This window comes from Schistocerca serialis, chromosome 8 (genome assembly GCF_023864345.2).
Source record: "Schistocerca serialis cubense isolate TAMUIC-IGC-003099 chromosome 8, iqSchSeri2.2, whole genome shotgun sequence".
Classification (NCBI taxonomy): Eukaryota; Metazoa; Arthropoda; class Insecta; order Orthoptera; family Acrididae; genus Schistocerca; species Schistocerca serialis.
The window spans coordinates 332,144,613-332,160,493 of record NC_064645.1 but is presented as its reverse complement, the minus strand read 5'-3'; the positions used below and the strand labels follow the sequence as shown (position 1 = coordinate 332,160,493).

Sequence of the window (15,881 nt, the reverse complement as noted above, 5' to 3'; positions counted from 1 at the left end):
ATTTTTCCCAGAAACTGTCAAAAAACTAAATCAATGTGTTGTTGACTTGTTGAGATTTGGCGGGGGGGGAGGGGGGGGGTATTTAATGTAAACAGTTATACGTAGTACTGAGTATCAATGGAAACACGTCTTAAATGCTGTGGACGCATTACCAGAAGTGAAAACCCTACAAATTTGCACATTTCACCAAAATATAAGGTTTACTGGAGATACCACACTGAAAGAGAAAACAAAAGTAGCAAGTGAACATTGAAAACATTAACTATATGTTACAAGGTGTTAAAACTACTAACAAGTGATTGAGCGCAACATAAGTTATGGCACGTAATTAAAATTTCTGTACCACACTTGAGGCCATATTTAACATAGTCCACGTGTAAAATTACATGAGAATGAAAGCATGCCATTACATCTGCTTGAACACACGCACTGTCATGTATTCTTGCAGATGTGATGACATGCTTTCATTCACATGTAATGTTGGATACGACTATGTAAAATGTGGTCTCAAGTGCTGTACAAAAATTTTAAATACATCTCACATTTTATGGGAAGCTCATCCACATGCAGTTAGTTATAGATAGGGACAGGAAAAATGCCACAAAAGCAATAGCATGAAAAGCAGCATGAAATTAGTTATTAGTGAAATAATTCAAAATTTGTGATTTACAATATATTGTGAAATTTGTAATTTATAAAAACATTATAAAAATAGGGACAGCAATTACTAATATTTGTAACTGATAGTTACTGAATGCTCTGCCTGCATTTTGGCTTCTAATCTCCTCAAGACTAGGGATTTGTGTATGTTCTTACATAATTCACTTTCTGCATAATGAACTTTGATTTGATGACATAAACAGCACCAAAATTAGCAAGCAAACAACAACAACAAAACCATTGAATTTGATGAAAACAAACACCACAATATTTGGCAAACATAACACTGATTTTGGCAAGAAACGGATTTTGGCTAAAAACCACACCAAATCTGGTAGGGGAAAAAACATTATTTGGCAAAAAAAATAAAAAGAATTGGACAGTAAATAAAACTTTTTTTTCCTGTCCTCAGTTATAACAATCTTGTTACAGGTGTCACAAACTATATCTTGTAGGTTTTAGTAAATGATGTGCTGACATGTTTCATTTTAGATGCTTAATAATGATTTAATTGCAATTGGCCAACAGTACAGCTAATAAAAAATGAAGATATACAGCCTACTACAGCTCACGCCTTCCATCATTAAAAAAATGTACATTATTTTAAAATCACTTTCTGCATATAGTAAATGAATAAAATAAATATTAGTTTCTACAAGGAGTCATGTCACACTTAGAAAATGGTTTTCTAAGACTTTCAGAATTATACCTCCTTTATACAGAAAAGAAGAGAATGAGTCAATAAATAATCTCTGAAGACTTTAAGTACTTATACTGACACCAGCTTATGAGAAAGGAGAAAGCCATAATGCAGACTATTTTAGACTATTTCTATGTCATCAGTATTTGCACAAGTTATTAAAAAGATGGTATATATGTAAGGGGAACTGATGTCGTTCACAATGTGCTGTCAAGTGTAAAGTTTGGTTTTAGAAGTGGCGTAACAACTGAAAATTCTATATTTTCTTCTCTCTGAGGCACTTGATGGATTAAACAAAAAGTTGCAAACATTAAGTGTTGTCTTTGATTTAAAAAGGCATTTGATTATGTTGATCACAAAATATTATTGCAAAACTTGGACTGTTATGAAGTCACAGGAGTAACTCACAATTTGTCCCTCTCATATAGACAGTCATTCTCCATGATGAAGAGGCATCTGATTGGGGGACAGTTAAGTGGGGATATGGGGGCGGGTGAGTCTGAAGGGCTGGGACCATTACTGTTGCTCATACAGGGTGTTTCAAAATCTTTGCATCAAATGTCTAGGGGTGATAGATCATGTTGTGGGGAACAGCTTCTGTGTGACAAAATGTTCACTGATGCCTCACATTGAAGCTATTGGTTGTGCACTGAGGCACTATGCAGTATGCTTATGTAATGTGTGTTGCCTATAATCCAATCATCTGCTCCACATGAAGCAGGATAATTAAAGCAAAAGTCATGTTCCTGATTCACTTCTAAAATATCTTTCTCCACTTAGAGATACTCATTGTTAAGGCTTCCTCATTGAAAATCGCTATATTTACTAGGGCAGATACAGCAGACCTGGTTAGTAGACCCTGTTAATTTGGTGAAATATCATCTCATGGCAGTGAAATCAATAAAAAGTCACCTAGCCTCAGCAGGAAGCATCAGTGAACATTTTGTCCCTAATAAGAGTTGTTGCCCGTGGTGTGGTCCATCACCCCTAAACGTTTGAAACACCCTGTATATATAAATATGTTTTCTAAAACGACATGTAATTCTAAAGTATTTCTGTTTGCTGATAACATTAGCTTTGGTAGTGAAGAGTGCAACATAGACAACATATCAAATTAAGTTCGTTGCTTTTAGAAAATAAATTTATGCTAATTCACAATACAACTTAGTTTTTACACTTTGTAACACACACTTCAGCAAAAACAGACATTTTAATCACACAGAATGGACATATGATTAGCTGGTCTGAACACTCCAAATTCCTAGGTTTTCAGATAGAAGATACGGTGTCATGGAGAGCCCATGTCCTGGATCTGCTGAAAAGATAAATGCCACTATACTTACCACTAGAACAGTGTCTGCAATAAGTGATAGCCCAACACAAAAAATAATCTGCTTTGCTTATTTTCTTTCGCTGTGGAGTACAGCATTTTATTCTGGGTTAAACCTTCCCATTCTCAAAGTTTCTTTTTTTGTTTTGTTTTAACTCAGAAATGGGCAGTTACAGCAATATGTGATGTAAGTTCATGAACCTCTTGTCGACTTCTGTTGAGGAGTCTGAGAATTCTGGCATTGGCTCTTCTATATATTCTCTTTAATGTCATATGAGCTTATTCTCAAGAATTAGTAGCATTGACTCCATTAATATCAGCCAGGAATCCAAACTGCAATTGGATCACACCTTCTGACTTGTGCAGGAAGGCATGCATTATTTTGTTGCATCCATTTTCAGTAAATTACTAAGAGAATTAAAAAAATATTAGCAGAAACCTTGTAATATTTCTGGCTTTTCTGCCATCATATTCAGGTACAAGACACTCTTCTTAGATCAGTGAAGAAGGCAGCAGTGGCAAGACGACGTAATGTGGTGTGAGGTACCAATAACAGATGATTTGTTCGGTATGGATATCATGAGTAAGACCGCCCTAAATTGTGGTCCTCCTCTGCGATAGGCTGCTGCATTCGTAAGTTACACGCCAAAATGATAATCTTCTGTGAATATTAGACAAACTAAACCGTGTATTTACTTACATTTCAAATTAAAGCATCTCTCAATAGTGTGCTCTCATTCCATTATTTCACAAGTATTAATAACCAGTACAATAATAAACAACTGCTAAACAAAAAGACAGACAAAGCACTTCAGAGATCTTTGGATCGTGCCTAAACTGAGTGGCATGTGAAGTGGTTTGGCTGGACTGAGTCTTTGAGGACAGACATCATGTCTTCTACGGTTGGTGTCAGCGATGCAGGGGGGTTGTAAATATGTGAGCTGGTTCAGCAGTGTCAGAGGACAGAAATGTTGTCTGCTGCAATATCATTTAAGACTTAACTTGCAATGTCTAGTTAGTAAATGTAATTGGTGTAGTTACGGAAATACACATTAATTTGTTAAAGAATAGAAATTATTTGTGGCTAAAATGGAATGTAATTGTGCAGTTTCTTGTATGCTGCTAGTAAAAAGTGGCATCCCATATAAACAAACTGATCAGAGATTTAATTATTTCTGAAATAATAGTTCCGGATTCACAACCTATGTGCTATTTTCTGCACAGGGGACAACCATAAAAGACTGCAGGTTTATTAGAACTTATGCATTCCACTGAGAGCACTGGAAGCAAATAGACACCTCACGTATACTGCAAACAAGGTCAGTGACATCTGTGGTAACATAGAGAAGGTATGAGAGAAAAAATTCTCAAGACACAGTGTGTATAATACGCTTGTACACTACGTGATCAAAAATATCCGGACACCCTCAAAAATATGTTTTTCATATTAGGTGCACTGTGCTGCCACCTACTGCCAGGTACTCCATATCAGTGACCTCAGTAGTATTAGACATGTGTGAGCAGAATGTGCACTCCGCAGAACTCTAAGACTTCAAACGTGGTCAGATGATTGGGTGTCGCTTGTGTCATACGTCTGTACGTGAGATTTTCGCACTCCTAAACTTCCCTCGGCCCATGGTTTCTGAAGTGGAAATGAGAAGGGACACGTGCAGCAAAAAAGCATACAGGGCGGCCTCATCTGTTGACTGACGACCACCAACAGTTGAAGAGAGTCATAATGTGTAATAGGTAGAGATCTATCCAGACCATCGCACAGAAATTCCAAACTGCATCAGGATCCACTGCAAATATTATGACAGTTAGGCTGGAGGTGAGAAAACTTGGATTTCATGGTCAAGCAGCTGCTCATAAGCCACCCATCACACCGATAAATGCCAAACGACGCCTTGATCGGTGTAAGGAGTGGAAACATAGGATGAGTGAAAAGTGTAAAAAAGTTGTGTGGAGTGATGAATCACAGGACGGAATGTGGCAATCCGATGGCAGGGTGTGGGTATGGTGAATGTCCGGTGAACATCAACTGTCAACAGTAAGAGTCGGAGGCGGTGGTGTTATGGTGTGGCAGTGTTTTTCATGGAGGAGGCTTGCACCCCTTGTTTTGCGTGGCACTATTGCACCAAAGGCCTACAGAGATGTAGTACCTTCTTCCCTTCCCACTGTTAAAGAGCAATTCGGGGATGGTGATTGCATCTTTCAACACTACTGAGCACCTGTTCATAATGCACGGCCTGTGGCAGAGTGGTTACACGACAATATCATCCTTGTAATGGACTGGCCTGCACAGAGTCCTGACCTGAATCCTATAGAACACCAAGGGATGTTTTGGAATGCCGGCTTCATGCCAGGCCTCACCGACCGACATCGATACCTCTCCTCAGTGCAGTGCTCCGCGAAGAATGGGCTGCCATTCCCCAAGAAACTTTCCAGCACCTGATTGAACATATGTTTGCCAGAGTGGACTAAGGGTGGGCCAACACCATATTGAATTCCAGCATTACCGATGGAGGGTGCCACAAACTTTTAAGTGATTTTCACCCATGTGTCTGGATACTTTTGATCACATAGTGTATGTCTCTCCCTCCTACGTTGTCTCTTTTTCAACTAGCCGTAACCTTCACATTTTCAAGTCTAAATTGAAGAATTCCCTCATTACTCACTCCTGTTCTATCAGAGTGTTCCTAAGAAACTTAAGCAAATCCGTCTGTTATTGCACTAATATGTACTCGGCAATTTGTCTGCAAAGGATACATGTATATTCTGCTTTATTTATTATTAACTTTCCCGATTTAATATCAAATCCTGATACATTCCCTGGCCATGGGTACTCATTCATGTAAACAAATTAAAATATTCCAAAATTGTGTTGATGAAGGATTTCTGGTGTCTTAGACATGTATGTGCTCTTACACCCTGTTCGTGAGACTCTATAGTCCACAATGAGTACATGTGTATGGAAAGTAAAACCCATTTGTCAGCAGAAAAAGGGAAAATCTGTTTGCTACTCATGGATACCATTGTGACTGATTACTTAGATAAGAATAATATACTGGACTTAATTGTGCAATGTTTTTATACTGTTTGTGCAACTACCTGTAGCAGATGCCACCAGGGTAAAATATTGCTTTTCCAACACAAAAATGCCCAGCTCATACATTGCAAATTGCAGTGGTGAAAATCCATACCCTGGCCTTTGAAACAGTTGCTCACTCGCTCTGTACCTTACATTCGTTTCCATTAGTACGAGGGTTCTCGGCCTCAAAGTGACAGAGGAAAAAATTGTCAATTGAAGATACTATCTGTGCTTTAAAAGAATGTAATGCTGAGTTGGAAGCAGTATTGCCAGAGGGAAAGGGCATGTCGCCAAGCCAAGTGTGTTGAGCCCATTGGAGGTTGTGCTGAGAGTTTTAACAGTGACATGTATTGCACTGAAACATATTTGTCCCCAGTAGTAATTAAATGAATCTAAAATGTGTAAAATATTAGGACTATTGTCAATCCTACATACAACACAAAAGGTCTGCTTGTCTAAAGATGCCCATTCTCCGTAAACATATCTAATCAAATATTTTCTAATGTCAATGCTGAACATCTATTCTTACTCAGGTAATATATTCAGTGTTAAACACATCTGAAAATATAGCTTGTGCAGTATTTTCTCAAAATTGTTAAAGTATCATTGTACCTAACCAAAGTTAACGCTTTCAAAGTACTGACAATCTTCAGGAATCACTTTCAGAGTAAGTGTAGCTATGATTCCATAATATCAGTATACTACAGAGAAACACTGATCTTGTTATCAATGATAGTTCACCAGTTTGATAGAGCTGTCCATCAGAACCTGTCTGAGTAGGTGTCACCCTGCAGGAAATGCTGCAAAAAAATTTACTAAAATTAATAAAAATATTAAAATACAGTCTTTTTATTAAAGAAATTCTTTCACAGTTCTCTATTCCAAGCTTTTAATACTTGCAAGTATATAATAAAAAAAACAGCTTGAAATATCACATTAAGACTTGATATAAATTCAACAGGGAAACAACATTGCGTTTCTATAAAATGACACTTTACTTTTCTTGTAACAAAACTTTCTGGTGATTTGTCTTCAGAATACCACTGTCATCCAGTTCTCGAGCAGCAGAGTGGCTAACACAATCATGTTGCCATTCCACACATTTTTTCAAGTGCTCTAACAGTGCACAAATTGTGTCTAATCTCTTTCATTTCCACTGCACGGCAGATGAGGATTAATACAGTGCTGGTTTTCTGTCTGCACCATTCCAGCTTATGCTAAGAATATCACAAAAAAAATGAAGAAGAAAATCAGCACACCAAATATCTTTATCATCAGCCAACGATTTGATGTTACTGACTGGAAATATTTAAGAATTTCCCCGTGTGCTGCTTCAACATTGAGTTCTGCATCTGTCACATTGGTATCAATCCTGAAAGAATTACAGAATAAAATTAGTTATAACTTTTTTTAAAACAGATCAGTACAATTTCTCTGTTACATGATGTTTACCTTTCAACCATTTCTTCTTGTTCTTTCACCATATGTGCAAGTTGTTGAAAAATACCCCCGAGCTCAACAATTGTTGACTCAATGTTCTGCATAGTTTCTGCTCGACTCTGAAGGTACGAGTCCTGTAAATATATAAGGCAATAAAATACTTATAGCGCACCAATCAAAATTACGTCACAGGAGAAGTGTCATTATTTTTGCAATGGTAGCTTATGAACACACAATGCTGATGCTTTCCTGACTACATAGCACAGCATCACATGTGACTGTAGATGTTATATAATATTACAATGGAATTTCCCAAAATGGAAGACATAACTATGAAGAATTTACTGCATCTTAATGGTTATTTGTTCTCTCTTTTTCTTCAGTTATTACTGTTGAGGAAATGAGTTTTCAAGTTTGCTATTTGGGGGTCAAAAACAACAGTATTCAAAACAGCAGTGAGGTTATAAATCTGTTTATGAAGTCGAAGTGCGTGTGCTTGCAGAAGAATGCAGCTTTTTCTCAGTGAAACAAAGAGTCCATTTAAGGGAAATTTCCATTTTTATAAAGATACATACAGAATTCACACTTTATAAGCAAACTGCCTAAATTATAAATACAATTCTCAGCTGCAATGTGTTCTCTCTCTCTCTCTCTCTCTCTCTCTCTCACACACACACACACACACACACACACACACACACACACACACAGAGAGAGAGAGAGAGAGAGAGAGAGAGAGAGAGAGAGAGAGAGAGAGAGAGAGAGAGAGAGAGAGAGAGAGAGAGGGGGGGGGGGGGGGGGGGGGAGATGCGCTCAGGTGAGTAGAATATTTGGAAAGCATTAGGTGACAATGTATACATGAAAATTTGCAAAAATCTACTATACCGTCTCATCATAGACCATAGCTTGTTTCTGTGAAGCTGGCAAAAGAGCACTGCCAGGTTCCATGCTTATGCTAACTTGTTCCTCTGCCAGAAGTACAGAGCCCTGATGGGGTCCAGAAATTGCTGATGGTGGCAGTGATGACGACACAGGGCCCTGTGAGAACTGTTCTCGCCTGGATTTTTGGTGTTTTAAATTCTGAAATCAAAAGTGTGCCAGTTTAAAGAAAATGTTGTTATGAACATAAACACAATGTCAATTTATGCTGGTAGCAAACAGTGTTGTTTAATGTAATCATGTGATGACTTATCTTACCTCAGTTCTTACTTCTAAAATCTGCTTGAATTCAGTTGACATGGAAGCAAGTTTTGACTGTAGTGCCAACACAACACTAGAAGAGTGAGAGATTAAATGATGTCCATTTTGCTGATTTTGTCTCTGCATACGAGCTACTTCTTGTAGTCGAGCTATTTGCTGATTTAAGTTATTCAAATCCTCTTTTATAATATAAGTTAATTCTTGGATTTCAGTTGGTCGATCATTAAAGAGGGACTTTTTTTTGGCCACTGTTAAAAATGACAAAGTATTAATTTTCAAAAAAAAAATTTGAGTAACATAATTGTATACAAATCTCTCTCTTTCTTTCATATCTGATATCCTGTTGATATTAAAACAGTTGGATACAGAATGTGCTTAAATTTGTTTCAGAACAAAAAAGCAACTGATTATGTTTGGGCTTGAGCCAAATTTTCCATTTAGTTTTGGACTTAAAATACTATGAGAAATCTGTAGTCACATTATACAATATTAATTTTCCAAACAGTTGAAATAAAACCTGAACACTGTTATTCCTATTGTCCTCAATCTAAAGTCAAGTGCGTGTACATAATGTTTCCCACTTAAGAAGGGAATGACCCACAAGTAACTTAGCACAGTATTAGTCTTCGAAATTATCAGCTCCATAATTCAAATAAGCACAATCTGTTTACATTCCCAATTTTCTCCTTGTTTCAACTAGATCCAACGGGCAGAGCCTGCACATTAGTTGGAACCAAATGGTTTCAGATCGGTAGGCCCAATCCATTACAGACATCCACAGAAGCGACCTGTGCACTTGTGTGGCCAGCTATTCATGAGCCACAGACAGCATGTTGATGAAATGAGACCACAGTGATCAATCCATGCAACAGGTAACTTGTTCAAATACTCTGAAAATCGATTGTTGAGCTGCAAACAGGCACAAATTTCAGCCATACAATTGTCAGGTAACAAGAGCGCACGCGCGCGCGCGCGCACACACACACACACACACACACACACACACACACACACACACACACACACACAATAGCTCAGCCACACTCATGCACACATAACCCATCTCCAGAAGCTGCATCTATGGTCTCGGAAAATCACATCCAAACAAACAGCTCTTCACACCTCTCTGCCTCTCATCAGCAGTTGCTAGGCTAGTGGCAAGAAGTGCAGGGAGCACTGATTGCAAGCAGAGGGGAGTGCTGGGAAAGGCAGAAGCATTAGTAATGAGGGAGTAGGAAAGCGGCACACGTACTCAGCTGCAACGAGCAGTGATTATGCACAACACCTCAGTAAACAAACAATATATACTGAGACAGAAACAAGGTTCTTCACGTGTTTTTTATTAAATTTCCCTGATGTGTTTGAAATTACGTGAAATTCATTAATTTACCTCATTTCCAGTATCTGTGGCAACCCTAGTTGAGGTTGGCAGGGCGAGAAAGAGGACATGGACAGAGAGGTGGGGAGGGGCGAGCAGAGGTAGGCAGATGTGGGTGGGGAGGGGCGAGCAGAGGTAGGCAGATGTGGGTGGGGAGGGGCGAGCAGAGGTGGACGGATGTGGGTGGGGAGGGGCGAGCCGAGGTGGACGGATGTGGGTGGGGAGGGGCGCTAAGGCAGACAGATGTGGGTGGGGGGGGGGAGCTAAGGTAGACAGATGTGGGTGGGGGGGGAGCTAAGGTAGACAGATGTGGGTGGGGGGGGAGCTAAGGTAGACAGATGTGGGTGGGGGGGGAGCTAAGGTAGACAGATGTGGGTGGGGGGGGGAGCTAAGGTAGACAGATGTGGGTGGGGGGGAGCTAAAGTAGACAGATGTGGGTGGGGGGGAGCTATGGGGGGGAGCAGAGGTAGGTAGAGATGGGGGGAGCACACACACACACACACACACACACACACACACACACACACACACACACACACACACACACATCCACATCCATCCGCACATATACAGACACAAGCAGACGTTTCCCACGTGGAATGTTTCCCTTTTTTTTCCAGAGCACAAAGGATCTGTCCATCAGTGTAGCCACTCTGCTCGAATCCAAGCTTAACGTGTTCTAGTTTCTGCAAATGAGACAGTGTATGTTATCCTTACCAATATCCTCAAAGGGACCTGTACCACAGCTGACAACTTATCGTATGTAGATACCAGTCTGTATGTACTGGTTTTCTATAAACATTGTGTCTGATCATCCTCCTTGTACACCAATACGTCCAGAATGATTGTATGATCTGGCTGCAGGCGTAACAAAAATATTATCAGTTAATATGTTAGAAAAAAGTTTACACAGATGCATCGTACTTGGGGCTTTTCTGGTTGAACAAATAAGTTCAATTTTGGACCTTAGATATGCACCAATTGTCAATCCAGGCAGAGCCCTTCACATCTGATCAAGAATGATGCAACTAATGTGTACCAGGTGCACCCGAGCTTGCCTGCTGGTAGCTGTTTCTCTTTAACACCCAGAATCCCTATCAATGTACATTTTACTTCAAGTTTTCTTTTTGTGATCTATGCTATTCTTGTAATTTGTTGAGGTAAACCTGCCTACTGGTCTGTCCACGAGATCCAGAAGACAATACACACCAGCACCTGGCTTGGTATCATAGCTCTTGACTTCAAGGTAATAAGATACAGTTCTGCATTGTTGCCTAATGAATATAATGTGACCATACAAACATCATGTCTTAATAACAGAAATAAATCTTCATATGTAAGAATAACTTAGGGCATACACCAAGAGCATGTTATAGGACTATTATAGTACACAATATGCATGTAAATGACCTGAAGGATTCTGAAACTTTATGAGAATGTCTACAGATTATGTTATTGTATGTAGAGAACACTAGAAAATTGCAGGGAAATGCAGGAAGACCTGCAGAGGATGGAAGTTTGGTGTAGGGATTGGTAGTTAAAGCTCAGTATAAGGGTATGTATCATATTGCACATAAACAGGCAGAAAAACACATTATTCTATGATTACACAACTGATTAATAATCACTGGAAACAATCACACCCATCAAATACCTCTGAGTATGCATACAGAATGAAATTAAATGGACAACCACATAAGACTAATTGCAGAAAAGGTATATGGCATACTCTGTTTCACTGAAAAAATCATCAGGAAGTTTGGTCTGTCCATGAAGGGTGCAGCTTACAAACCCCTCATTTGATCACTACATAAGAACTGCTTGTCAGTCTGGGATCCTTCCCAGAAAGGACTGACAAAGGAAAAATACACGATTCAAAGAAGAGCAGCACATTTCATCGCAGATTTATCTTGTAGTCAGGAAACCACCATCGTGATGTTCATCTAATACCAGAGTTTGACATTACAAGAGAAGTGTTGTACAACACCGAGTGCTTTACCTTTAAAATTCTGGGAGTGTACATTCTTAGAGACGCCAACCAAAATATTTCATTGTCCTACATATATCTCGTGAAAAGACCATGAAGGTAAAATTAGAAAGATTCAGTACCACATAGAGGCTAACCGACTATTGTTCTTCCCATGCACCTTTCACAACTGGAATAGGTAAGAGGGAGAATGACGAAGTACTGTACACCACATACCATAAGATGGATTACAGAATATAGATTTGGATGAAGACGGCCACTGACAAATCACATTGTCCAAAGCACTATACTCTGATTGAAACTACTTTGGGATTGCCAGACTGTAGTGGCACAGGGTAGTGTTGCCGGTGTCAAGCCAGCCATGCTTTACAAGCCACTGCATGTAACCTACAAGACAGCAAACATGTGGTGCTCGAGTTTCTCGATTTGCTGACAACTGTCCCATACAACTCGACACACTGAAATGTCAATCACAAAGTTATTTAAATCGGAGTATAAATGGTGAATCTCAGGAACAACAGGTTTCCTAATCCCATACCTAGACACGATTGGCTAAGTTCCCTGACATGATCAGGAGTGTCATGGAAAGTGAAAGTGTATGTTCCACCTTTCTTTTTAAGACTGTTGGTTCATGTGCCATCCAACAGGTCAGGTATGATAATGACTCCCTTTTTTCCCTAAAATATTGGTTGTACTAATAGACTGATCTGAAATGGAGCCTGAGGTTAGGAGGTTATATATGGTTGAGTATTGTGAAGCCAACAAATCTGAACACACAATAAATACTAACAAATGCAGCCGTGACCTGCCGGGACTGTAGCAATCATTAATTACTGCAGAGCTAAGCCCTTCCTGTTTTCATAGCTGATGCTCAGTATATGTACACTATATGCACCAAAATACTTTACGATTTCTGTATTTTATAATGCAGTGTTCCTGAATTTACCTGGTAATATTCATTATTTATAAAAAATATAGTACTGCATGTGTAGTGAAAGTTGGCTACACAACTTCCCTAAATTAGAAATGATGCCATAATGATGTGTGTTAAATCTAGAGCACAGATTGTCTACTATGAGCTTAGACCCTTGGCAACACTACAGGTAATACTGCTACAACAACATTTATTATTAATATATAAACAACCACAGGTCACATACTATTTGATTTATTGACTATAACATATTGACTGCCATGTGGCATTGTGGCCTCATGTCAGTCACCATGTTAACTACGACATGAGCATTCTCAGATATTCATTACCTCGATGGCAACAAAACAGAGATTTAGAGCATCATCGTCAACACAAAGTTTGTCATGATAATGGAGGCGAGTGGTGCTTTATGGTTCTAACATGTGGCAACTATACAGTTCACACAGGAGGGTGCTCCCATCTGATGAGCAAAACCTGTCAATAAATATACGTGACCTGTGACAGTTACCAGTACTTTTCATCAGAATTTTTTAAACTAAAAATGCTGATTAAACATAACAGGATCTTTCTTAACACCATTTGAAACACTGGCGTACATATTTTTAATCTCATTCCCCTTCTATTAGGGTATATGATTATATTAACAATTAAGAAAGAGACATTCCCTAAGAACTTAATTGCATAATTCCAAAAGTCAACAGAAAATTCGCTTCTAAGCTTATGCCTGATACATATAGGCCTACTCCTATTTCCTAAATGTAACATGTTTTGTACTCATTTGACGCTCATGAACATTTATGAAACATCTGGTATCATTTATTCACCCTTACTACCTTTGTTATTGCACTGTTATGATAATTACATGATTTCTCCAAACATATAGGCTCCTACGTCAGGAACATTTAATGTTACCAATTAACTGCTTTCTATTGTGTTTTTTTTAACTTCCCACTTTAGAGTATAATGTTCTAAAACTTATTGTTGAAAATAGTTGTTTAAATACTTACATAATGTTAACTTCTCCAACTTTGTGTAAGTACTACTGATATTTTTGCCAATAGTCCTGCAAAGACCAGCATTTTAATTAGAATGATTATGTTTAATAAACTTAAATGACACACCCCAATAACAAGAACACTTTAACAAAAACAGAATATGGAACTTCATTTGCTTAGAACAAATCACAATAATTTTGTAAACAAATGAAATTCACGATACATGTGTGATGCTACAAACTAATTTCAAAAAATGTATCGTCTCACAGATTTATGAGAGTGGCACTGTTACTTCATGACACTTTACTACAAAAGGGAGGTGCTATTGAAATGTGGGGGTTTCTCACAGTGATGGATGAAAAAAAGATGAAACACTTCCCCTGAAAAATTTAGTCATTAATAAGTTTAAATTAATTTCTCCTTATTTGCCAACCTAATTTCAATTGCTTCGGAAAGAAGTCTTAATAAATCTGGCATACCAGGTAAGATGCCAACTATGAGCTCAGCACATTCTAAAAAATACACTGAAGTCTCAAGATTTAGGCCTATAGAAATATTAATAAACTACTTTATCAGAGAAATATAACTTATTAATAAAGCTTTGAACTGAACACTAAAATCTTGACTTACATCAACTGTATTTTTGTGATGCTTACTTCAGTATTCTGTTACGATTTAGCATAGTGACAACAGCACAAATATTAGAAATGGGACATATACCTTGTTCTTATACAAACAGGGAGAGGAAAACTTATGACCTTGCTGAAAATAACATAGTCAATTTGTAGGTGTAAGGTATCAAGACATATATATCATGTTCACAAGGTCAGAGTTTCAAGCATCCTCTAAACTATGAAGTCAGGTAAATGTTTTGGCAATACTCTGCCCCCACTAACCACCCCATTCCATTACAAATCAGCAACAGAAACAGTATGGAATTTCTTAAACACTGCACCATCTTTAAGTATAGCATCACTACAAACCTTGCAAACATTTGGTTATCTGATGAAACCTTACGGTTCTCCACCAATAACTTAATTTTACGTTACCTACCAAAATTTAGATTGCTTAGGAACACTGTTCATTTCAGGAACACTAAGATTCCTGAACTTTGTTTCTTTTCAACCAAAGGGGCATTTACCATCTGCATTGCAAGAAACAAATAATTTCCAACAATGACGATGGCACCGAACCAAAGTGATTTCTTTCATTGTCCATACTAATTTCTGTGAAACAATTATTGGCAATTTTTTAGCCTCTTCTGAAATATGGCTCATGTTCCAAGTATATCTCCATGAAAATGTTTTAAAGAAACATCCACACAACAGCAAAAAAAGTTAATGGAATGTGAAAGTACTATTTTAAGTCATACTGGCGACAAGGTAATCAGCAAAAATTCAGTCATGAAGGATGGGGGGGGGGGGGGGGGGTTAAATCGGCAGTGTTCTCTAGAACCACCATAACATTGGCCTTATAAAGGTTACAGTATAAAATCTATCTAACATTACAGCGTGATAAAATATTTATTCTGTACCTTGCTATCATCATAAATTCTGCATAGCTCTGCATAAACTTGGCTCTCCTAGGATCTCTAACTGCCACTGCTCTGGCCACATTTCGTCCTTGCAATGATCTTATAGCATTAACAAATTCCGTAGTCCTGTCTCGTGCAGTCATTTTCCTAATAATCGCTGCGTCCTTATCTTGCAATTCTGTGTCTTCTATTTCAGCGCTTCGGGCATTTGACACATAACTTCTGTAAGGGGTAGACTGTCTATTCCACGGACTTTCTGAGGTGTGTAATGCTCCAGTCGTAATAATAAGCGGTGCCTGTTCAGACTCGGAGCCACCACGTCGCCTCCTAGCTGTCATTGGAGTCTAACGAGGGCTGAATTGGAATAAGTTCCTTGGCGCCTGCCTGTAAAAGCACAAAACACAGACATTACAAATCTGTCAAAATATGGTGTTACATCGGTGAATCAACAGTGTCAGCAAGATACACTTGCCTCCAGATCTCATATCTGACAGTCTCGTCAATTATTATCACCTTGCCGGGCAAGGTAAAATTATTGAAAACAAGTATTCAAAACATATGAATTTTCTACCACACATCAATTTCGGTCTCATACGCTGACTTCTCACTACTTTCCTTTACGTCAGCAAACA

At 38.5% G+C, this 15,881-nt stretch overlaps 1 protein-coding gene across 1 annotated transcript; it reads right to left on the bottom strand.

Annotated features, from left to right (window-relative positions):
• Nucleotides 1–6,614: 6,614 nt before the first annotated feature.
• LOC126416568 (syntaxin-5) lies at nucleotides 6,615–15,881 on the bottom strand. Its single transcript, XM_050084316.1, has 7 exons — nucleotides 15,718–15,881; nucleotides 15,250–15,629; nucleotides 13,728–13,783; nucleotides 8,419–8,669; nucleotides 8,107–8,301; nucleotides 7,234–7,355; nucleotides 6,615–7,153 (listed from the first exon to the last, which is right to left on the bottom strand). Exons 2-7 carry the CDS (start codon nucleotides 15,585–15,587, stop codon nucleotides 6,994–6,996), a joined length of 1,122 nt encoding a protein of 373 aa, XP_049940273.1. The 5' UTR covers nucleotides 15,588–15,629; nucleotides 15,718–15,881; the 3' UTR covers nucleotides 6,615–6,993.

Bases quoted from the DNA above. Each gene is read 5' to 3' on its own strand.
- LOC126416568 (XM_050084316.1), bottom strand. From the start codon at position 15,587: ATGACAGCTAGGAGGCGACGTGGTGGCTCCGAGTCTGAACAGGCACCG. The intron at 13,784-15,249 runs GTACAGAATAAA...TGGTCTTTGCAG, and splicing joins GAATTTATGATGATAGCAAG to GACTATTGGCAAAAATATCA. The intron at 7,356-8,106 runs GTATAGTAGATT...ATATATTTACAG, and splicing joins CTATGGTCTATGATGAGACG to GACTCGTACCTTCAGAGTCG.